Here is a 24,468-nt window from a genome sequence, read left to right on the forward strand (position 1 = left end):
GTGCTACAGAAGAATGCTGAAGATTAGATGGGTAGATCACATAACTAATGAGGAGGTATTGAATAGAATTGGGGAGAAGAGGAGTTTGTGGCACAACTTGACTAGAAGAAGGGATCGGTTGGTAGGACACGTTCTGAGGCATCAACGGATCACCAATTTAGTATCGGAGGGCAGCGTGGAGGGTAAAAATCGTAGAGGGAGACCAAGAGATGAATACACTAAGCAGATTCAGAAGGATGTAGGCTGCAGTAGGTACTGGGAGATGACGAAGCTTGCACAGGATAGAGTAGCATGGAGAGCTGCATCAAACCAGTCTCAGGACTGAAGACCACAACAACAACAATAACAACAACAACAAGATTGCATTTATCATTTTCCACAACTTTTATTTTGCATCAATTGTTTCCCTAGGTGAATAATTGATGAATAGTCTCCTTGTTAAAAATCCATGCATCATCATAGTGGAAACTTTGTATTGTTGCACCGAGCGGGAAGTTATTGTAACCATAATTGTTGACGCGCTCAGTAGCTACCAGCAATGAGACAATTTCTGTACAAATTTGTCAAGTTTCTCGTGCAAGGTTATAAAACAATGACAATTTTTGTAAACCTGTGTACTGGGGTGATTTCGGACATTGCCAAGAGCGTATAAGTGCAGGAGAGGTGCTACAGTATGGTGTAATTATGACCCAAAACTTTTACATAAAGCTGTTCGTGATATACAGAGTGGTAAATTATTGTATAGAAAAGTGTGTGATTTGTATGGTATACCTAAATCATGTGCAGAAAGCACATCCGAAAAAAATGGGAAGACAGCCAGTGCTAAGTAAAGAAGAAGTAGAAATGTTGAAGCAAGGCATCTTGAGGGCTGCGCATTGGGGATTTCCCTTCACTAAATTGGATATTAGATATTTAGTTAAAGGCTACCTTGATAAATCTGGCCGAAAAGAGAAGAAATTTCATAATAATTTGCCAGAAGAAGAATGGGTGCATTTATTCCTCAAACGACAGTCAGTAGATCTTTCCGTTCGCTTAAGTGAAAATATTAAACGAGCTTGTGCAGAACTTATCCGTAATATATCAAATTCATTATATCATTCCGTATCACTTATTTGTAACATAAGGCTACCTTAAAATGTGTAAAATGACACCAAAATCAAATAAAAAGCATGTCGAATTTGAGAAAAAAAAGGCAGTAACTGTCCAAATTCGCCCTCTATATACTGTAACTTCGGCAGAGATTTTAAAAACACACGTGTCCGAAATCACCCCAATCCATAGAGTGACTTCGGACACTGCCTCAGATAAATGTACCTACACATACACTTTCTGGTTCTGGGATATTTTATTCGTTACACATATACCCCACCACCTCCATAACATTCAATTTAATCTAACAATGTATACAAAAGTTACAATCAAAATAACGACAAAACTGTTCGAAATCACCCCATTTGACGGTACCTTAGGAGTTATGATCAGTTGTTCATGTTTGCTAATTTGAAACAACTCTTCCAATGAACAAGTGGTCATAATTTTTAAAGTATGTGTTTTAAAGTACATGACTTTCTCGTTTTGGTCCGTACTACCACTTCCCAAAATATGGAAAGCAAAGAGCTTGCAGTAGAAGAGGTTTTTTTCAACAGTATCAAAGATCGAGAATTGCTCATAGCTCTGGAGGTAGGCATTTGAGACCCCATGTCTACTTGACTTTTTTGTTCCAAATGATGATGCCTGTCATATCCCTGAATACTGACCATCACTTCTGAAACAGACTGTATACAGAAAAATTTCTATACACGTTTCTTGCATTCACAGCACCAGATTAGCACACGGTGGGCAACAATGCTACAAATATTTTTCCAGTGTAAACCAGTTCCGCATTAATGAATTAGAATACCACCAAATTCTGCTGCCATACAATAATTACAGCCCACATTCGGCCTGTCAGTAGCTGCTCCCCATACAGCCATGCTTCTTGGTTACTGTACTCGTCATTCAGGATAACATGCAGAAAATAAATACTTAAATTCTGACTTATCTATGTCAGAGATATACAGGTTACATTAAGACATGTTATGAAGAACAGTGTTTACATTTTGAGTCAGAGATTATTTACCATGAACTACTTGCCTAAAATTTTAACTTTTACATCCATCAGCCATGTATGAACTCGAGCAACAACAACTGATAATGAGTAAGAAAAACAATCAAAGTATAAAAAGAGGAGAAGGTTCATTTAAATTTAGCAGAATCTAGCTACGAGTGAAAGTACGTCAACAAAGATGAAAGTAAGGAAAATCAAAGCATTTTTTCTCTATCCTTTCATTTTCAAAAGTGGTTACCAGAACCAATTACACACAAAGGGATAGTTTTCTATAAACACTTGCTCTTGACTCTGTGCACTGTGGAAGCAACAATCACAAATCCATTCAGTTTAATATTATCTTTGACCTCTTCCATTTGGTCCGTGTTTGCATAGAAATACAGTAATATCGGAAATTGAGTCCGCCTTGATGCAAAACACCTCGTTATTCATTTATTTATTTATTATCCCAAACTAGTTTCGGCGACAAATATCACCATCATCAGTGGGTTTTTTTAATCTAAAACATGCAGAAAATGGCATGGTTGTACAAACACAGTAAAACATTATTACATTTTTACAAATCGTATTTTGAAATAGAGTTTTATTTCGATACTTTCATACTACTTTATTTATTGTATGTTACAGCATTTTTTAAGCAATTATTGGTGCTGTTAGCGACATATTTTCTGTGCTGGCGAGGTGGCGCAGTGGCTAGCACACTGGACTCGCATTCAGGACAACGACGGTTCTATCCCACGTCCGGCCTTCCTGATTTAGGTTTTCCGTGATTTCCTTAAATCACTCCAGGCAAATGCCGGGATGGTTCCTTTGAAAGGGCACAGCCGACTTCCTTCCCCGTCCTTCCCTAATCCGATGAGACTGGTGACCTCACTGTCTGGTCTCCCTCCCCAAACAACCCAACCTGTCTTAGTAAGGCTGGGGCTTGACAGTCAGCATTATCAGAAGAGAGTGTTAATTGTATGAACTAGGAGGGAACATTAAAACTCTTGAGGAACAATGGAACTCAAGTTATACGAGTTTAAACAAGTGCATCACGCTAACAACAGAAATTTGAATGGAGAAAAAAAATCTGTATAAATAAGTTTTAGATACACTTACAAATTTGATGCACATAGTTCTCTGTAAAATACATATTATTAATCCAAAATTACAAAACATAGGCAATAACTCTTTCTTTTTAGGTTCATTAATTGCTGTCTGGTCTGAAATGGATGGAACAGGTCCCATGTCAATGGTGGTGTACAAGGAATGTCACTATCTCCTGCTAATACCGATATTTTTCTAAGCTTCTGGCTCCTCAGATGCGAGGTGCACATTTATGAAGCTGAAATCAGTTTTCGACATCCTGATCTGAGAGATGGTGGTGAGGTAAGGGAAGGTTTCGCAATAGTGCCACACTCTGTCACAAAGAATAAAAGAGTATCTCGACACCAGAATTTAAAACTATCTGTTTCAAAGTTGTTATAAACCACAACCTCATGGAGCTAGTTGTAACGCTTTATTTATACCCATGGAACAAATACTAGGCTCAGGGTGTGTAAAAAGAGTCAAGTATAGCAAAACTTGCCATCACAGACTTTTTGTGACCCATGTGTTTACAAATGTATCTCAGTACTTTAAACAGCCTATGGTTGAAACTGTGTAAGAGGGTACAAGCATGCGCATCTGTTTTGTTTTAGGGTGTGAAAACAACTAAGGTCATACATGCCCATGTCAGAACCTTAGAATATTAATATGAAAAAGGAGTTAAAAATGACCACATGTTAAGCCCAATCAATGAAAGGAAAGACAGCTAAGAAGGACTTCCTCTTGGAGGAAGAGCCACAAAATATGCCTTAGGAACGACTGTGCCACTAAAGCGGAGTTATTGAACGCAGTTTTCCGAAATTCCTTCACCAGGGAAGACAAATGGAATATTTCAGAATTTGAAACACGAACAGCTGCTAGCATGAGTTTCTTAGAAGTAGATACTTTAGGGGTTGCGAAGCAACTCAAATCGCTTGATACGGGCAAGTCTTCAGGTCCAGATTGTATACCGATTAGGTTCCTTGCAGATTACACTGATACAATAGCTCCCTACTTAGCAATCATATAGAACCGCTCGCTCACCGATAGATCTGTACCTACAGATTGGAAAATTGCACAGGTCGCACCAGTGTTTAAGAAGGGTAGTAGGAGTAATCCATCGAACTACAGACCTATATCATTGACGTCGGTTTGCAGTAGATTTTTGGAGCATATACTGTATTCAAACATTATGAATCACCTCAAAGGGAACGATCTATTGATACGTAATCAGCATGGTTTTAGAAAACATCGTTCTTGTGCAATGCAGCTAGCTCTTTATTCGCACAAAGTAATGGCCGCTATCGACAGGGGATCTCAAGTTGATTCCGTATTTCTAGATTTCCGGAAAGCTTTAGACACCGTGCCTCACAAGCGACTTCTAATCAAGCTGCGGGCCTATGGAGTATCATCTCAGTTGTGCGACTGGATTCGTGATTTCCTGTCAGGAAGGTCGCAGTTCGTAGTAATAGACGGCAAATCATCGAGTAAAACTGAAGTGATATCAGGTGTTACCCAGGGAAGCGCCCTGGGACCTCTGCTGTTCCTGATCTATGTAAATGACCTGGGTGACGATCTGAGCAGTTCTCTTAGGTTGTTCGCAGATGATGCTGTAATTTACCGTCTAGTAAGGTCATCCGAAGACCAGTATCAGTTGCAAAGCGATTTAGAAAAGATTGCTGTGATCCACATGAGTTCCAAAAGAAATCCATGGGAATTCGATTACTCGATATATAGCACAATTCTCAAGGCTGTCAATTCAACTAAGTACCTGGGTGTTAAAATTACGAACAACTTCAGTTGGAAAGACCACACAGATAATATTGTGGGAAAGGCGAGCCAATGGTTGCGTTCCATTGGCAGGACACTTAGAAGATGCAACAAGTCCACTAAAGAGACAGCTTACACTACACTCGTTCGTCCTCTGTTAGAATATTGCTGCGCGGTGTGGGATCCTTACCAGGTGGGATTGACGGAGGACATCGAAAGGGTGCAAAAAAGGGCAGCTCGTTTTGTATTATCATGTAATAGGGAGAGAGTGTGGCAGATATGATACGCGAGTTGGGATGGAAGTCATTAAAGCAAACACGTTTTTCGTCGCAGCAAGATCTATTTACGAAATTTCAGTCACCAACTTTCTCTTCCGAATGCGAAAATATTTTGTTGAGCCCAACCTACATAGGTAGGAATGATCATCAAAATAAAATAAGGGAAATCAGAGCTCGAACAGAAAGGTTTAGGTGTTCGTTTTTCCCGCGCGCTGTTCAGGAGTGGAATGGTACGGAGATAGTATGATTGTGGTTCGATGAACCCTCTGCCAAGCACTTAAATGTGAATTGCAGAGTAATCATGTAGATGTAGATGTAGATGTAGGAACAATGTCCTTTGCCATACTACTACAATGGATAAAAAATAAATCTGGTTGACAGCCCAGGCATCATTTGCTAAAATGGCTGATAACTCAGACCGCAAACATACATTAGTATGTAAGTGGCTGAAAAAGGGCATTCAGTCATGAAATGGCAAACCGTCAAAGGTTTACGACAGTGAGCACGAAATTGTAAGGGATCACCACCTAACAAACGGCTAAAACAACAGTACGCAATATGCAACCTACCTAAAATGAGCTGCTCACAGCGAGACAGCCGTGAGGAAGACGACTAAGCCACTGGGAGAGGTTTAATGCTCTGGAGCTTGTTTCCCTGTAGGGAAAACCAGTGATGATGTCAAAGTGATACCACCTGCTCACAGATGGCAACACGGAGATAATCGGAAGGAACGGAAGAACTAGAAGGACCGAGGCTTCGGCAGCAGCGTCAGTAGCCACGTTTCTCATCAGACCGACAAAAGGGACCCACATAAACACCACGGTGGCTCCATCAAGAGTGAGCAGGAGGAAACTTTCTTGAACCCATCACACTAAGGGATGGACGGTGTACAGCACAGACAGTCAACTAAAGGCCATCAGTGTACACAAAGATACCTTCGCTGAGCTCCAACTGAAGGTCGAGAAACTTAAAACGATAGATCGAATCTGGAGTAGTTTCTTTAGGAAGCAAATGGAGTCCAAGGTGAGCACAAGCCACCACGTGAATCCAAGGTTGTTGTAACCAAAACCAACTGCGGAAATGCCTTGGCTGCGGATCGGAACTGCCAGGCGGGTAAGCCGCTGGCGGTGGAGCATGCACCACCGGGTAAACACAAGGACGAGTCGGACGACAGACCAATGAGAACTGACAACAACCGACCACGACTGACTATGACCGACACAACAAGCAAGAGATAAACAACGGAGGCTTGTTGAAACCACAACACCAAACACCAAACACCAAACACCAACAGTAAATCCACTTGAAACCAGAGCCAGGCAAATGTCACAACGAGCAATGACCAGAACGCAGAACCACCAAGATAGAAACTAAATCCAGAGTGAGTACCAGACTGACTGGACTAGGGCAGAGATGGTCCCTATATACGAAACCGGAGGGAGCGGCTATTGGCCGCTGTCTGCTCGTGGCGTAACGGTGGTGTCCTCGCTGCGCGAGAGCCATTGTGCGGAATAGCCACCGCGGCGGCGGAGCCCTCTATGGGTTGACCATGTCCATTTGTTCTGGCGCGTGTTCGACTTCCGCGGCATAAGGTACTAGAAAGATGGTGAAGGGTTCACACCCATTGGGGAAACTGGCAGGTAGTGTGAAATTAAGCTGCCAGAGCAAATGACGAAAGCGAACTCCAGGGGGTTACAGAGAAGAGGGAGGTGTCCCCACCCTGACAGTCACAGGAGTCATGAAGGAGGAGGCATAGGATGGGCGGCCAGGCACGGCAGACAAACGGCACGCGTATCTGCTGGTAGAACATCACACCTGTATGACAGCAGTAGTTCGGCAGCTTCTGCATAGAGATTTTCAACCGGGCTAGTGTAAAAGGTGCCAGTGGTCGAACGGGCATCACGACGAAGAACTGTATTTAGACGGCAGAAAATGGATGGATGTGCAAATGTATAAAAGAAATACCCGTAGTGTAGTTTTGGCTGGGCAAGGGACCAGTGCAAATGGAGGAGGGTGGTCCAATCCGCTCCCCTTGGAAGTACTGCTTAGGACACAGAAGATTGAGGGGCCAGGTACAGAGAGCAGCCAGGTAAGACATGCGAGATGACCAAAAAAGTTCCCTATCAATCACAAGTCCGAGAAATTTTGTAGTTTCACTTAGCGGAAGAGCAAAGGCTCAATATCTAAAGATGGTGGAAGAAACCCAATGCACCTTCAGAGGAAAAGTGCTAGCCACTCTATGTTCCGCAAGTAAAGACAATCGAGACATCGCCGAAGACACCACTCACTGAGACAAGTCCACGAACTACAATAGATCGCAAAATTGTCGATAAAATTGAGCCGGAGATGCCCGGTAGGGCACAGGCCATGACAGGATTACTGGCTACTGCAAAAAGGATGATTCTCAGGACGGGGCCCAGAGGCATCCCATTTTCCTAGATAAAGGTGTCCGAGAAGGCACAACCCTCATGTAACTTGAAAACTTTGTCTTCTAAAAATTCCTGAAGGAAATGGAGCAGGCATCCTCGGAATACCTCGTGTAGAGAGTACAGAGGATACCAGTCCTCCAGCAGGTGTCAAAGGCTTTCTTGAAATCAAAACATGTGGCCACAGTCTGGTATTTCTGCAGAAACCATTCATGACACGGGTTGACAAAGTGACAAGATCGCCAACTACAGAATGGTGCACTTGAAATCCACATTGTGCAGTGGTTAATAAATTATGAGACTCGTGCCACCATACCAACTGGGCACGAATCGCACGCTCTGTCACTTTGCGAACACAGCCGGTGAGAGAAATGGGGTGACAGCTAGAAGGAACATATTTGTCCTTACTGGGCTCGGGTATGGGAACGTGTACTCTGCCCAGATGTGACTGTACGTACGAAGGAGAAACTGCTTGCCCACAAGAGCAAGGTGCTGCAACACACGAATACGAACATCGACTGGCCCCGGGGAAGAGGATCGGGACGAAGTGAGAACATGACGTAGCTCCCTCACAGTAAAAGCAGCATCGTAGCACTGACGATTCTGATAGCATAGCTATTTTGTGGAGATTTTGGGCTACACCCACTATCACCCTGCCTTCCTCCATCAGAAATGAGTGGAGGCAGCTCGGGTAATACACTCGGGTAATACCTATCACCCGAGCCGACAGTGACGGTGTAGCTTAAGATCTCTGCAAATTAGCAAGCCGAGGTGTTGGAGATCGCAACCGGCACTGTGCACGCAACTGTTTACAATAAATGCAGTTCACAATCTTAGGACGACAGTTAAAAATGCGGAGAGCACGTCTCTGCACATCAATTGCATCGTGGCGTGCCCGAGTTCCCCGAGGGACCGGGACATAACGCAGTAAAGGTGAAGTGTGAGGAACAGAACATTCTGTGGCAATAAGGATAACATTTCGAAAGTATTCTATGTGGTCACCACAACTGGGGAAATGGTGTCCGGTGTAGGTTGCAAGGAGGAGTAAACTCTCCAGTCGGCTTTAGAAAGCTGCCATTTGGGTTTACACATAGGTGGGAAGGAGTCGGCAAACATACAGCACATGGGAAACCGTCACTAGAGTATGTACCAGAGAGAATGGGCCACTTGACATGATGGGCAAGCTGGGCAGAGCAGGAGAGGGCCAAATGGCAACATGTGTGTGTGTGGAGTCTGAAAATGAACATGGGTGCTCCATTGTTAAGGCAGATGCGGTTTAGTTAATTGTGCCAAAAGGGCACCTCTCTGACAAGTTCTGGAAGAAGCCCAAAGGGGATGGTGAACATTAAAGTCACCAAGCAGCAAAAAGAGGTGAAGGAGTTGTCCAATAAGTTGGAGGAAGTCTGCCCCCGTGACAATGAATGACGGAGGGCTGTAGATGGTACAAAGAGAAAAGGTGAAGTGAGGGAGGAAAATGAACACTGCAACAATTTGTAGCCAGGTGTTCACTGAGATGGTTTGATTGTAAATAATATCCTGGATGAGCAGCATGACAGTCCCGTGAGACATAATGCCACCCTCAAAGCAGACTGGAAAGAAATGCAAGAGGTCAAAGAGGTCATGAGGATGCAATTTTATTTCCTGGAGGCAGAGAACAAGTGGACGCTGTGATTCCATGAAGAGCCATAATTCCTTCTCGTTAGATCTAAAGCTGCAAATGTTCCATTGGAGGAGAGTCATGTTGGAAAAAGGAGAGGAGGGAAAAAATTAAGGGCAGCTGCCAAGTGCCAGCCTACGAAGACACACTGCTACACAGTGCAGAGGCTGCAAGATCTTGCGCTACGAGTTCTAGAGAGGCATCGGCATTCTCCCTCAGCCAGTCTGTGGATTCCAGGGTAGCAAAATGGTTGGCGGTGCACACCACTGACACAAAGGTTGGGCGGGGAAGGGTATCGCATGGTGACACCATTTAAGAGGTTCTTGAAAACGGTGAAGGAGAACACCGTTCGCCTTTGTTTGATTTCTTGGATACTTTGTGGCTGGCAGTTGGAGATTCAGATGTTTGTTGGCTGGAGAGATGTGAACAGTCTTCATGGGAGTATTCTTCCCAGCCTGTCTCACCTGCTGATTGCTTGGCAGGTGATTTTGCCGTGTGAGGCAAAAATTTCGTGGCTTGTTGCACAGCCAGAGGGGGAGACGGGGATGGTACCGTGACAGAGAGATTTTACAACTGAGGTGCTGAATTTGAGCAAGATAGCAAGAACAGTGCCAGATGGTAAAATGCAGGGCTTCCAACTAGCCAACAAATTGCGAGCAGCATGGTACAGCACTTTTTTCCTTCACCCGGATCTCATGGACAGCCTGATCATTGAGATACACATGATATTCTCAGGAGGAGGTTGCATAGTTGCCATTGTAATTGATACAGTGGGAAGAAGGAGGCAGGGCAAATGCTGTTGTGAACAACCTCACCATAGGTAACACATTTGGCCAGGTATCAACAGGACATTTGAGTGTGGTTCCAATGATAACACTGGTAGCAGCGCATTGGGGTTAGAATGTACATTCGGACTGTGATGACTTCATAGCCTGCTTTGATCTTCAACAGAAGCACTACTCTGTCAAACGTCAGAAAAAGAGTGCATGCGGGCACCAATGATGCATCTACCTTTTTCATCACCTGACGAACTGCTGTGACGTCCTGATCAGGCAGGTAAGTTTCAATTTCTGCCTCAGTCAGACCATCAAGCAGCCTAGTGTAAATAACACCAGAATTCAGCATTCGTTGGGCCTCGATACGAGCGGAATAGCTGTGGACGAGCAACACTGCAAGCATTTGTTGCGCTTGAGAATCAGAATGAGTCTCCAAAAGCAAACTGCCCTTGTGTAAACAACAGCAGGATTTTACAGGGCCAGAAATTGCATCAACACCTTCCTGAACAATAAATGGTGTAACCGTAACAAAGGGCTGACCGTCTTCAGTACGTGAAACCACGAGGGACTGCGGTGCAGCTGGGATGGTCATTGAATTGTTAACCTAATTCCATTTACACAGAGTGTGAAGAAGATGATTGGCTCACTGTGAGAAAATTCCTCACGATTGCAAGCATCTCTGATGGCACGCTTCTTCCAACTCGGGGCCCTCCATCAAGGGGGGAACCATCTGCCTCAGTTGATTGTTCAAACCTGCCAAATACCTGAGAGACATGCCAATCAGCGTTTTGGGAAGGTAACAGCTCAGGCAATCACCCCTCCCTAGGCCTGGCCTGTACAAAGGGGTACACGCAGGCCCTACCTGTCGACCTGCGGCAGCAAAGTACGCATTGCTCAGTCACCTGTTACGTGTCGGACACATGGGCTGGCCTCCAGCAGCACACAGGCAGGAAGAAGGAAAAGAGGAAACTAAAATGCCACAGCACAGGAAGGGTAGCAAAGGGGCAATGAAAAAAATGAAAAAACTGTGTAGGGACTGTTCTGATGTCAGGCTACTGAAAATTTAGTTCATATTCCCAAAAACATCCCAGACATGCTCCCCAAGGGAGGGCAAAAAGAATAACAGGAAGACAGACATGCAGCACAGAAAGGAAAAGTGCTGCAAAGGCTGGGGCCCCGTGGCAGCCAAACACGAACTCACCAGAGAATTGTCAGCCCCCCGGGGGTACACTCCCGCTCAGGTTGCTAACACGTGCTTGGTAGGTGGCACTCTCTCAGAACAGGCAATTCAACTGCTGAAGAGGTAAAGAATGATCAGTACACACTAAACAAAGAACTGTAGGGTAAGCTCCCACTACCAAATGTGTTCTCAATACTAAAAGGATTACCTTATTTACCAGCACCATGGCATCTGAGATGACTTAATTCTTCCCAAAACAATGTTTGAAAGGAAAAAAAAAATACTTGCAGAACTACGCTGGAAACTTCAAACAAAAAGACAGAAATGAAGCAAACATACAACACAAAGTGTCTAAGCAAGAAAATAAAAAAAGAACCGACCACATGTATATATGAACTTCTCTCCTTCTTTTAAGTCATCTATCCATCCTTGAGAGATTTCCCTTACATTAATGAACACCACGTACATGTCCATGCAGTACCAAATGACTGCTGCTGTGTACAAAGTATGGCAGAAATCATACAATTCACTGTGCTCCAAATGGTATGGACGAAAAACTGTGTTCCACCAGCACAAAAATCCAAAACACTTTCAAACTGTTTTAGACTGCTCTTGCACATGCAAACTATGAGTAATTCACTGCTGGAACATACCCGGAGAAACAGCTCCTTATACACCCTGGTTGACTGTAATCATAATTCTGTAAATTACCCACTGAAGTAAAAGCAGTGATTAATGACATTGAATATAGGAAATATATTGTAGTGATATCAAATGAAACATTACCTTGTTCTCATAATCCTTTGGCTCCTGTTTGATATTCATAATGAAAGTGTGAGGATACAGATCAACCTATAACATAAAATTTACAGTCAATATTGGGCATTGTCTAAATAGCAGCAGCTATGATCTACAGGACAAATAAGTGTTAACATGCCAGGATATGCCAATAAAATTGAAAATCACACTGGTGAACAAAAAAGAATATTGCTCAAGCTACTGGGCTTTCCAATCCAAAAATTTAATGGGTGCTGGCAGTATAAGTCCTTTCCTTCACTATCATTCAGTCCCACCATTTTTCCTTGTCATGACTGGCCACTGTGGTCCACTGCACATCCATTTTCTCTTTAAATATAACGCACTATAAATTCTAAGATAAGAACAATAAACAATACCGAGGAGATGTAGCCACTGACCACTAGTAGAATGATATGATGTGTGGCATACCCAATATTTTACCCGCACCAAGAAATTGCTATGTTTTATGCCACAACTGTAACTACAGGGGCATGTGGAAAAAAATATACGCAGGCACGCACGCACACACTGCTTGAAAGAAAGTAAGGAAATATTGTTCTGTGCAATGTATTCTGTAAGCACAGTCACCTTCAACTGGTATGCAAATTATACATACAAATGTATCCGGACAGATGGCTGAAAATGACAGATGATCATGGAACCCTCCATCAATAATGCTACAATTCAGTATGGTGTTGGCTCACACTTAGCCTTGATGACAGCTTCCACTCTCGCAGGTATACATTCAATCAGGTGCTGGAAGGTTTATTGGGGAATGGCAGCTCATTCTTCACGGAGTGCTGCACTGAGGAGAGATATCTACATTGTTCGGTGAGGCCTGGCACAAAGTCCGAAGTCGGCATTCCAAAACATCCCGAAGGCGGTCTACGGGATTCAGGTCAGGACTCTGTGCAGACCAGACCATTACAGCAACGTTATTGTCATGTAACCACTCTGCGACAGGCCGTGGATTATGAACAGGTGCTCGATCGTGTTGAAAGAGGCGATCGCCACCCCTGAATTAGTCTTCAACAGTGGGAAGTAAAATGGTGCTTAAAACATCAATGTAGGCCTGTGCTGTGATAGTGCCACACAAAACAACAATGGGTGCAAGCCCCCTCCATGAAAAACATGTTAGCACTACACACGCTGGCAGATGATGTTTACCGAGCATTTGCCATACCCAGACGCTGCCATCAGATCACCACATTGTGTACAATCATTCGTCAATAACACAACATTTTTCCACTGTTCAATCGTCCAATGTTTACGCTCCTTACACCAAGCGGGGCATCATTTGGCATTTGCCGGCAGGATGTGTCGCTTATGAGCAGCTGCTCAACCACGAAATCCAAGTTTTCTCACCTCCCGCTTAACTGTCATAGCACTTGCAGTGGATCCTGATGCAGTTTGCAATTCGTGTGTGATGGTCTGGATAGATGTCTGCCTATTACACATTACGACACTCTTCAACTGTCAGGGATCTGTGTCGGCCAACAGACGAGGTCGGCCTGTACGCTTTTGTGCTGTACATGTCCCTTGAATGCCCACTTAACTATCACTGTTTATGAGTGTGGAAATCCCAGGTACAGACGTATGACAAGTGACTCCAAATCACCTGACCTCGTTTGAAGGCCATGAGTTCCGCAGAGTGCTCCATTCTACTCTCTCAGGATGTCTAATGACTACTGCGGTTGCTGATATGGAGTATCTGGCAGTAGGTGGCAGCACAATGGACCTAACTTGACAAATGTATATTTTTGGGGGAGTCTGGATACTTTTGATCACATAGTGTAGATGGGGTGAAGTGGATACAAGCTGTGTTATTTTACTTGATACTCTGGAATCAGATATGCCACACTCTGAATCTCTTGTCTACTGCAAGAAGATAAACCCAGCCGGCCAAAAAAGTAAACTGTAATCATAATTCTGCAAATTACCCACTGAAGTAAAAGCAGTGATTAATGACATTAAATATAGGAAATATATTGTAGTGATATCAACCGAAACATTACCTCATTCTCATAATCCTCTGGCTCCTGTCTCATATTCATAATGAATGTGTGAGGACACAGATCAACCTATAACATAAAATTTACAGTCAATATCGGGCATTGTCTATACGGCAGCAGCTATGATCTACAGGACAAATAAGTGTTAACATGCCAGTATATGCCAATAAAATTGAAAATTACACAGGTAAACTAAAAAAGAATATTGCTCAAGCTACTGGGCTTTCCAATCCAAAAATTTAATGGGTGCTGGCAGTATAAGTCCTTTCCTTCACTAGCATTCAGTCCCACAAATTCCTTGTCATGACTGGCCACTGTAGTCCACTGTACATCCATTTGCTCTTTAAATATAACACAATATAAATTGAATATAATAGAGGGAAACATTCCACGTGGGAAATGAAATGTCTGCTTGTGTCTGTGTATGTGCGGATGTGTGTGTGTGTGTGTGTGTGTGTGTGTGTGTGTGTGTGTGTGTGTGTGTGGGCGCGCGCGCGCATCAGTGTATACCTGTCCTTTTTTCCTCCTAAGGTAAGTCTTTCAGCTCCCGGGATTGGAATGACTCCTTACCCTCTCCCTTAAAAACCACATCCTTTCGTCTTTCCCTCTCCTTCCCTCTTTCCTCTGACGAAGCAACCTTGGGTTGCGAAAGCTTGAATTTTGTGTGTATGTTTGTGTAAGTTTGTGTGTCTATCGACCTGCCAGCACTTTTGTTTGGTAAGTCACATCATCTTCTTTTTTACACAATATAAATTCTAAGATAAGAACAATAAACAATACCAAGGAGATGTAGCCACTGACCACTAGTAGAATGATGTGCTGTGTGGCATACCCAATATTTTACCCACACCAAGAAATTACTATGTTTTATGCCACAACTGTAACTACAGGGACATGTAGAAAAAATATACACAGGTACGCACACACTGCTAGAAAGAAAGTACGGAAATATTGTTCTGTGCAATGTATTCTGTAAGCACAGTCACCTTCAACTGGTATGCAAATTATACATAGAAATTTAAGAACTACTTTCAGAATAAATACATACAGCACATACACATGCTGGTTTAAAACATTTTGGAAAAAACATTTTTGGCCACTGCATTCACTAATTATTTTTTCAATTTGGGTTTCGGTTTATCAGCCTGTTGTCTAACATTACTGACTAAGATGATGATGTCCAAAAAGGTACAAATATGAACAACAAATAACTGCTAATGCTGGATATGTGAAATAATACAGTCAAAACCATTAGTAACTAAATGGTAAATTGATCCAAAAAAAATTGGATGGGGTAATCTGCAGGTGTGATAGCATCACTGAGTGAGGAATAGCAAGAGAGTCTGCTCGTTCAGTACCTGTTCAGGGTCGTCCTTGTAGTGCCTTTAGATCTGTAGTACTTCAGGCAGAGGCAGTTTCTGGCCTTTGTACTCAGACTGCCATATTTCTACCCCTACTACACAACTGTGTCTGGTCTTCAGACAAAGCCTCCAACTTTTGTTGTGTTCTCCAACTATGGTGGACACTGCTTCACCTGTTCTCCTCATGCAGTATGAGCTACCCTTTATCAAAATGACCTTGTAAGCGCCACATTGTTGGATTTTTTATCTTTTTATTCAGAATACTGTCAGTAAAAGTGGGCTGGTAACTCTCTAAGACTTGAGAGAGAAAGTAGAATAGTGGTTTAGTAGTGACGAAAGTGGACAAGGATGCTTTTAGACAAAACAGATTATTTTAAAAAGAGGGAAGATTTCCGTAACACTGAGAAACTGTAGAACATGAGTAACAATACCACAAAGGCATTTAGGGAACCAGTGCAAAATATTTTTAATAAATGCACCAGTACTTTTTGAGAGACTGAAATATGATCCACAATACAGATGAATGCTTCTGTGCCATTATTTTAGATTTAATTAATCTTTCAGAATACAGCTTTCCAGTTCTACCAGTGTCTGCAGCAATCCGTGCTCAATATGGGAAGAAAAGCTCAAGTTGAGATACAAAACCAGTGAACCTGAAAGCACAACAAAGTATTAAGAACAGTATACTTTTACTAAATAAGTTTTGCAATATTCCACTTAAAGAGTAGATTTGCAGAAAAAGCATATTAATCCAACAAAACACGTAAACTTTATGGAGCTATACAAGAAAAAATATTTTTGTTTCCAAAACGCATTCTGCCAAGGCAGATGAGTTAGCTGTTGCCTCCACTGCTAGCAGAAATTTCCATGAACAGTTTCAAGACTACTACTAAAACTGTAACCGCTAGTCAAATGTGAGATACCCTGCTACTGGTACATATGTAGAAAGGAACAATCAGAATACCGCAAATTTTTCTGAGAAATATGAATGAGGACTGCAAGAACATACACAGAAATAGGAAGTATATCCATCAACAACCGAGACATTAATATTGACAACACACAAAGCTTCCGATTAAGAACATACAGAGGACACACAAATACACACAGGTCCCCAACATTCCAGCTTTGTCAGTGTCCTGAACTTGCCTCCTCCCTCCCCCCCCCCCCCTCCCCCTCAAAAAATAAACAAGTAAATGCTTCTTTCCACGTCATGCATGATTCACTGTTTGCTTTCAACTCCACTGAGTTTGAACAAATAGACACAATCAAAACAATAGTTGTAAGCAATGGTTACGAACCATCTGCCATTATAGCTGTGTGGTCAGTGATGCAGAATTCCATGCAAGGGGCCCGGGTTCGATTCTCAGCCAGGCAAGAGATTTTTTTCTGCTCGGAGCTGGGTGTCGTGTTGTCTTGATCTTCATTTCATCCTCACTGACACACAAATTGCCAAAGTGGTGTCAACTAAAAATACTTGCACAAGACTGTCAGTCTATCTTATAGGACAGCCTAGCCGCATGCACATTTACATTTACCAACCCGCTCTTACTAACTGTATTCTTAACAAAAGGTTACAAAAACACTAGTGCATTGTAGTCTCTCAAAATGTAAAATGTGAGGCTTTATGACCTGCTTCAAACACATGTGGCGAGTGAAGGAAATTTTTGTTTGTATTCTTCTTCTTATTATTTGTTTAGCATGAGAACTGATTTCTGGTGCTATGTTTTAAGTCCCACAGTCACTGTACAAAATTACATCCATCTGGAGCAACCTGCAGCCAAGCCACACAACTGGTCGTTGGGCAACTGGGTGCCACAAGTCTGCAGTCACAAGACGAAAGGCTTTGGCAGACAGCATTACTAGCAGAAATTGTTACGACAAAAAAATTGTAAAGACCATAAAAACTGAAATGAAACATGTTAGTTACTTTAAAGATGCTGAAATGAAATATGTTAGTTACTTTAAAGATGCTCTTGAGCTTACGTCATGTACGAGGGCATTTCGAAAAGTAAAGATACAATGGCTCGCAGTCCTTAAATAAAACATTTATTTAGAAAACGTCAGTTACATCTTATTAACTGGATTATTTGTTATTTTTTGACATAATCACTCCTGTTATCCAAACATTTGTTAATTCGGTGCACAAGCTTTTGTATCCCACAGTCATAGAAGGTTGCCGCCAGTTGTCGGAACCACATTTCAACTTCATCTTCCATCTCTTCATCGTCGTGGAATGATTTTCCACCGAGATGTGACTTCAGGTAATGGAAGACGCGGAAGTCGGTGAGCGCAAGGTCCGGGCTGTATGGCGGATGGTCCATTACATCCCGTTTGAATTGTTTGAATAGTGCTTTGGTAATGAGCGCTGTGTGAGGCCAGGCGTTGTCGTGAAGCAAGCGGACTCCACTTGTCAGTGTTCCCCTGCATTTGTTTTGAATTGCCCTTTGAAGGCATTTCAAAGTCTAGCAATATGCAGCAGCATTGATTGTCGTTCCAGGAGGCATAAATTCCAACGGAAGAATCCCTTGTCTGTCCCAAAAAACAGAAGCCATGATTTTCTTCGCTGAAACCGACATTTTGCATTTCTTGGCTTTTGGTGAATTCGAATGGCGCCATTGCATCGATTGTTGCTCGGATTCAGGTGTATGGTGATAAACCCACGTCTCGTCACCTGTCACATTGTGATCAAGGAACTCATCACCCGCTTCAGCATAGCGTGTGATGAAGTCGAGTGCAAAACCCATCCTTTTCTTTTTGTGTTCTTCCTTTAACAGTTTTGGAACCCAGCATGCACACAATTTCGTGTACCCAAACATGACAGTCACAACGTCAAAGAGTCGTCATTCACACGTCCAGTATGATCTGATGCAATTCTTTCAATGTGAGACGTCTATTCGCACGAATTGTTTCCTCCGTTCTCCGAAGAAGGGCATCAGAGATCACAGATGGCCGACCTGTTCTTTGTTCGTCATGAACATTGGTCCTACCTTCAGGGAAATGACGACACCATTTCATTACATTTTGTCGATTCATAATGTTCCCATAAACAGAAACGATTTCTTTGTGAATATCCGCTGGTAGCTGACCTTTTGCATGAAGAAAACGTATGACGGAGTGCACTTTGCATTTGGCAGGATTCTGAACCAGCCATTTGAACACGACCTACTCCAACCAGAAGCAACATTCAACTGCTGAACGAGCGCGAGGAGAAAGCTAACGGTTCAAGGTTAAGACCAGTGTTGCCAACTTGCTCGCCAAAACTCTTCTGTTCCTCTAGCGTATGGTGTATCTTTACTTTCCGAAATACCCTCGTATTTTATGGCTCAAATTTGTACAAAATTATGTAAAGTGTGTTTATGACAGTACCATTATTTTACAAACTGTGTATTAGCAATTTATTACAAAATAACTCTTTTTTCTTATTTATTAAAGTTGAGTGACTAGTGCACGAAGTATCTACTGGAATCAGATTGACTGGATTTCTGTTAACAGAAGTGGATTGGCATCAACTGCACTTTGTGTGTTGAAAAACAAAATATTTTACTATGTAAAATTTTACAGCACAGATATTAACAGGTTTGGTTGAATTTTCAACACTAACCACATCTCAGAGTTCAGAAGTGTTAATTCGTGAAATAGCCTTATATATTCACTCATTAAAAGCTCATAGGAACCTGGCAAGAACAGTTACTAATTTTTGAGATTACTGAAGTAAAATAGTGCAACAATATAAAGCGTGTTTCAATGGATCTGTATAAGCAGTGTCATCTCTGACTTTCTGAAACTTCTCGAAATTTTATCATGGACCACAGCATAAACTCTGCGGTTTTTATGAGACACACAACTCGATGAACTTTTTCATGTTACCTGACCTGATTTTAACTGAAACAAACAACTGTTTTTAATGAAACTTATCGGCAAGAATATTTGATTGATCTACATGTAAAGCGATGTTGTTTTACTGAGAAGTGAAAGAAATGCTGCCTATTCAAATAAAAAAACCAGCAAATGCAGACTACAGTGTCAAGACAGGGCTGATATATTGATGGACTGTGAGAATTAAAATCTTACAAAACCAACACAGGGTGTGTGCAACACTGCAGTATTCACCAACAGAGCCCCAAACACTTCCAGTAATTCCTGGGCTACCATTAGCTAGTAGGCAATCTACCACAATATGCAATATTTTTAAAGAAAAAATATTCAGTTACTAAGTATACCACAAACACAGCAGACAAAAATTTGATTTGAGAACAACTACAACTGAGAGTTGTACTGAAAAGACAGAAGTCCACTTAAGCTGTAAATGAGATTTTAATAGCATGACTAGTTTTGAACTCCACTGTCAGGTGCTACACATTGCAACGAGGAGGGGAGGGCATGCTAGAATACAGCATTATCTTTAGTAGTCAGAACAGTTAAAACCGAACTTAATGGCTTCTTACTCTCATAGTTTGTCAAGTTGATCATTGCTCTTCAGGGGGGAAACCATATATTTTAAAATAAAATAAAAACCTAAATCGGTAGCTTAACTATACAAGAATACATGTCGGCTTGACTGGTTCAACCTCACACGAAATGCAAACAAAAGTTTTAATTCCACTATTTGGCGATTAGCTCCTAAACACTTGTACTCCGGACTAAAAGTTGTTGAATGGGCATCATATTTAGCAGCGGGCTTAATCGATGAAAGAAATTCATCCCTTCTGATGGTCATTAATGAGGCAGGAATTTAGTAGGCACGCAAAGCTTCAATTATGCTGAACAAATGGATAACCAGCAAGTGAGCTGGCAATATTGACGTAATTCATTTTAATTGAAAGAAGGTCAGAAAGCACCACTCCATGTGCAAAACGAATCCTATGAGGAACGAGGAGGATTATTATATGGTGCTGGAAACACAGACTAATCAATAAGCATTTTGCATTGTTGTTAACTTACTTGAATTTCTAGTTTCCAAGAATTTATTTTTCAAATGCATTTATTTCAAAATGACTTTTTTCACATTTGCGTGCAGTCTAACTTAAAAAGTATAGAACGGATCATTATGAAAACAGATAGTATGATTCTTTATAAAATTACAAATTATATGACCAACTTGTGAGATGATATCATGATTGTAAGGGTATCTTTCTTTGCATAATTAGAGGAAAAAATTGTGAAAGTCTAAGTAAATTGTTCCAACACCTGTAAAATTTTTAATTTTCATTATTTTCACCTGCACTGAGGTTCATATTCTTTGAAAATAAGTTATTAATGTAAAATCAAAACCTTTTTGATTTCAAATAAAAATCTGAATGGCTATACTGCATGCAATTGGAGTAATATACTCACAACCTTCATCGGACATCACAGCGTAACTTCGTTAGTTCTGGCTGAAATTATTCAAAAAAATTGACAAGAAGTGTTCCTGAATATGAAAAAAAAAAAAAAAAAAAAACAGTGTCAAACAGCCTCCTAATGTGGTTTCCCCCCTTAACATAATGTATTTTATAGCTCATGTTTACTCAATATTTTTTTTTCTTATTTCTTATTTTGATTCAACCGCTGAAAGTGTCCGTGTAATCCTAGTTCATCCTTTATGTTTGACCATTAACAGGTTACGGCAGGTTTAATAATCTAGTGTGAATGCATGATATTCTTGTTAACACTAGAGCTAGCTTCCGATTTTGCCACCCTTGGCTTTTAAATACATTTTTGTGTCATGTTTTATTATCCTTATGAGCACTAGAGATATGCTATAGGGAGTAGAATTCCACCACTACCTCACCTATTTTTATTGCCTATACTAGGCAATGCAAAAAGAAAGAACAAATTTAAGTGGTTTATTACAAGCCATAAAAGATAGAGATGCATTCCGCATGTCACTGGATAGGGGAAGGTTCAAAGATTAGGTACAGCTACAGAGTTGTTTGTATGTAGCACCATTACAACCATACCACAAGAGAAGTCTTCTCTGTGTTGAAATTTTCATGAATTCAATCCACTGTTCAAGTGCAACGTGCATTCCATCATTGACTCAGCAAGAAGCCACATCTGTACAGGCATACACAATTCCCAGAAGCTTGTCACATATCCAAAGGGAAGAGCATTAGTCGGCCACGTTCAGCTGATGAAAATGTCGAGCATATGTGAGATGCGTTCACACGGAGCCTTCGGAAGTCCACGAGATGGGTTTCCTCAAACAACAGTGTGGTGCTTTCTGAAAGAGACACCTGTATATGAAGCCTTACAAGTTGCAGTTACTGCCAGCAATTGGGTCCTGGCGACCATAACAAAAGATACGAATTTTGCATTTCCATTCTCCAGGATATGGCAGAGGACACTTCTTCAAATGGCTCACCTTTTCAGACAAATCAACGTTTCATCTATTCGGTACAAATTTGGAGGTCACAAAATCCTGACGTCGTCATCTAACATGAAAGACTCACCGAAACTGAACATGTTTTATACTATTTCTGTTGACAAAGTTTATGGACTTTTCTATTTTGCAGAGGAAACTGACAGGAATTTCATAACTGGATATGGTGCACAGTTGGTCATTTCCTCAAGTTCATAAAGATTCCAATGATTTCATTTTTTATGCACGACTACTCCCCCACCTCACTTTCACCCTGAGGTGAGGCATTATCACCATCATCTCACACCATTAGACTGGAAGGGCTAGATAACGAGATATTGTTCATAGCTTTTGGCCACCCACATCACCACACCTCATGCCTTGTGATTCCCCCCCCCCCCCCCCCCCCCCTCTGGGAGTACATAAGCAACAAAATCTGTCTGCACCTCTGACAGCAACTCTTCACGATCTGAGAAAACGAACTGTTTAAGTTGTCAATTCAAAACAGGAACCTGTTGATTTGTGTGAGGAATGAAATGGACCACCATTTTGCTTTTTGTTGATCAACGAATGGTGCTCATGTTGAGTGTGTGGTGTAGTGTCTGTGTGAACAAAAAACTTTGAACCTTCCTCTATCCAGTGACATGCAAAATGTGTTTCTTAGTTTGTCTATAATAAACAACAGACATCTGTTCTTTCTTTTTGAATCACGCTGTATATAGTGTTGCCCATGTAAGTGAATAATTTTTTGCATGTACTACCACCATGAGCCCACCTTGCTAACCACGCGGTCTAACACGCTGCTTCCAGAGTGGGAAGGCGTGCCGGTCCCTGGCACGAATCTGTCAAGCAGATTAGTGTTGACGTCCAGTGTGCCGGCCACCCTGTGGATGGGTTTCAAGGCAATTTTCCATCTGCCTTGGCAAATGTGGGCTGCTTCTCCTTATCCCACCTCAGTTACACTATGTCAGCGATTGCTTCGTAAACACCGTCTCCACATACGCATACACCGTAATTACTCTATCACGCAAACATTTGGGGGTTACACTTGATTAGTAAGAGACGTTTCGCCTGGCAGGGAGGGGCGGCATGTGTGAGATTGTATTGATGACGAATTACTTTTATTATAGATACTCACAGCGTTTTTGCGCACATGAGACTGGCATGGTGAGTGAGAGGAATGTGCTTGACTGGTTTTCGTTTTGTTGTGAAGTATGTTCTGAGTTTATTAAGTACAGGGGTAAGTTGGGTGGGCCTGAGGTTGTGGTGGAGTTGGATGAGTCGCAGTTTGGGAAAAGGAAGTATGGGAAGGGTAAGTCTGTGGCTGGTCTCTGGGTGTGGGGGGCTGTTGTACTGGGGAGGGGGGAGCGTGTTCGGAATGTGTTTTCAGGGTTGTGGAGGGGTGGAATTAAAGGGGTTAATTGAGGAGTTTATAGAACCGGGTTCCACTGTAGTTTCAGATGCTTTTTCCTCTTATAGGGGGTTGGGTGAGAGGGGGTACAAGCATTTAGTTGTTAACCATAGTTTAGAATTTAAAAACTATGAGACGGGGGCTTGTACGAATACCATAGATTGGATTTAGGGGGCCGTTAAGTCAGTTCTTGGGAGGGGTAAGACCCAGAGGAAGGCCACTGCAATCGTGGCTGAAATGTTGGTTTTTCTCCAGCAGCAATAGTTTTTACATTATGACGCAGTACCATACCCAGAAAAGTTTTATGTTGATTGTTTATATTTAGTTTGTCCCCACCCAAAAACCCGCAATTTCCCACCCTTGTCCCATTAGTGTCATTAGATTTTTGTGGAATGTGTGTGTGTGTGTGTGTTGGCATTTAGATGTATTTTCGTGTTTGTTATCATGTTTACATAATGACGTCAAAAGCGCCATATTGAATTTGTGATGTATGGTCGTTTCCGCCATATTTGTGACGCCATGGGTCAAAGCAGATGGGTCGAATCGGACGCTACTGTATTTCCAACTGTCAGATATAGAAGTAACTTCAGGTGTGCCCCAGGGAAATCTGTTGGGACCCTTGCTGTTCATGCTGTATGTTAATGGCCTCACTGAAAACATTAACAGTAACCTCAGACTTTTTGCAAATGATACAGTTATCTATAACGCAGTACTGTCTGTGTCTGAAAGAAGCTGCATAAATTTTCACTCAAATCTTGATAATATTTCAGAGTGGTGCAAAGATTGGCAGCTTGCTTTAAATGTTCAGAAATGCAAAACTGTGCACTTCACACTATCACTATAATATCTGCGAGTCACAGATGGAATCGGCCAATTCATAAAACGACTAGATTAACACTTTGTAAGGATCCAAACTGGAATGACTGCATACACTCAACTGTGCGTAAAACAGGTCGTAGACTTTGGTTTCAGTAGAATACTGGGGAACTGCAATCAGTCAACAAAGAAGATAGCTTACAAATCACTCATGCAAGCAGTTCCAGAATATTGATCAAGGCACGACTCATATAGACTAGGACTAACGGGGGATATTGAATGTACACTGAGAAACAAACAGTTGCAGGTTTGTTTGACCTGTGGGACTGTGTTACAGTGACATAGAAACTGAGTTGCCAGGCTCTGAAGATAGATGTAAACTAGCCCCAGAAAGTCTACTAATAAATTTTCATGAGGAAAAGATTAGAGTAATTACAGCCCACACAGAGGCATTCAAACAATCGT

The 24,468-nt window shown here is 41.9% G+C and overlaps 1 protein-coding gene across 3 annotated transcripts in view; it reads right to left on the reverse strand.

Moving 5' to 3' along the window:
- LOC124553687 (THAP domain-containing protein 2-like) overlaps positions 1–24,468 on the reverse strand; it is a 47,380-nt gene that overhangs the window by 21,003 nt on the left and 1,909 nt on the right. For all 3 annotated transcript variants that reach the window (XM_047127586.1, XM_047127585.1, XM_047127587.1), the window contains 2 exons: positions 14,076–14,141; positions 12,049–12,114 (listed from right to left, as the gene is read on the reverse strand). In XM_047127586.1, the coding sequence (XP_046983542.1) occupies positions 12,049–12,114; positions 14,076–14,141 (132 nt within the window). The remainder of the gene's footprint in view (positions 1–12,048; positions 12,115–14,075; positions 14,142–24,468) is intronic.

This window comes from Schistocerca americana, chromosome 11, assembly GCF_021461395.2.
Source record: "Schistocerca americana isolate TAMUIC-IGC-003095 chromosome 11, iqSchAmer2.1, whole genome shotgun sequence".
Taxonomy (NCBI): domain Eukaryota; kingdom Metazoa; phylum Arthropoda; class Insecta; order Orthoptera; family Acrididae; genus Schistocerca; species Schistocerca americana.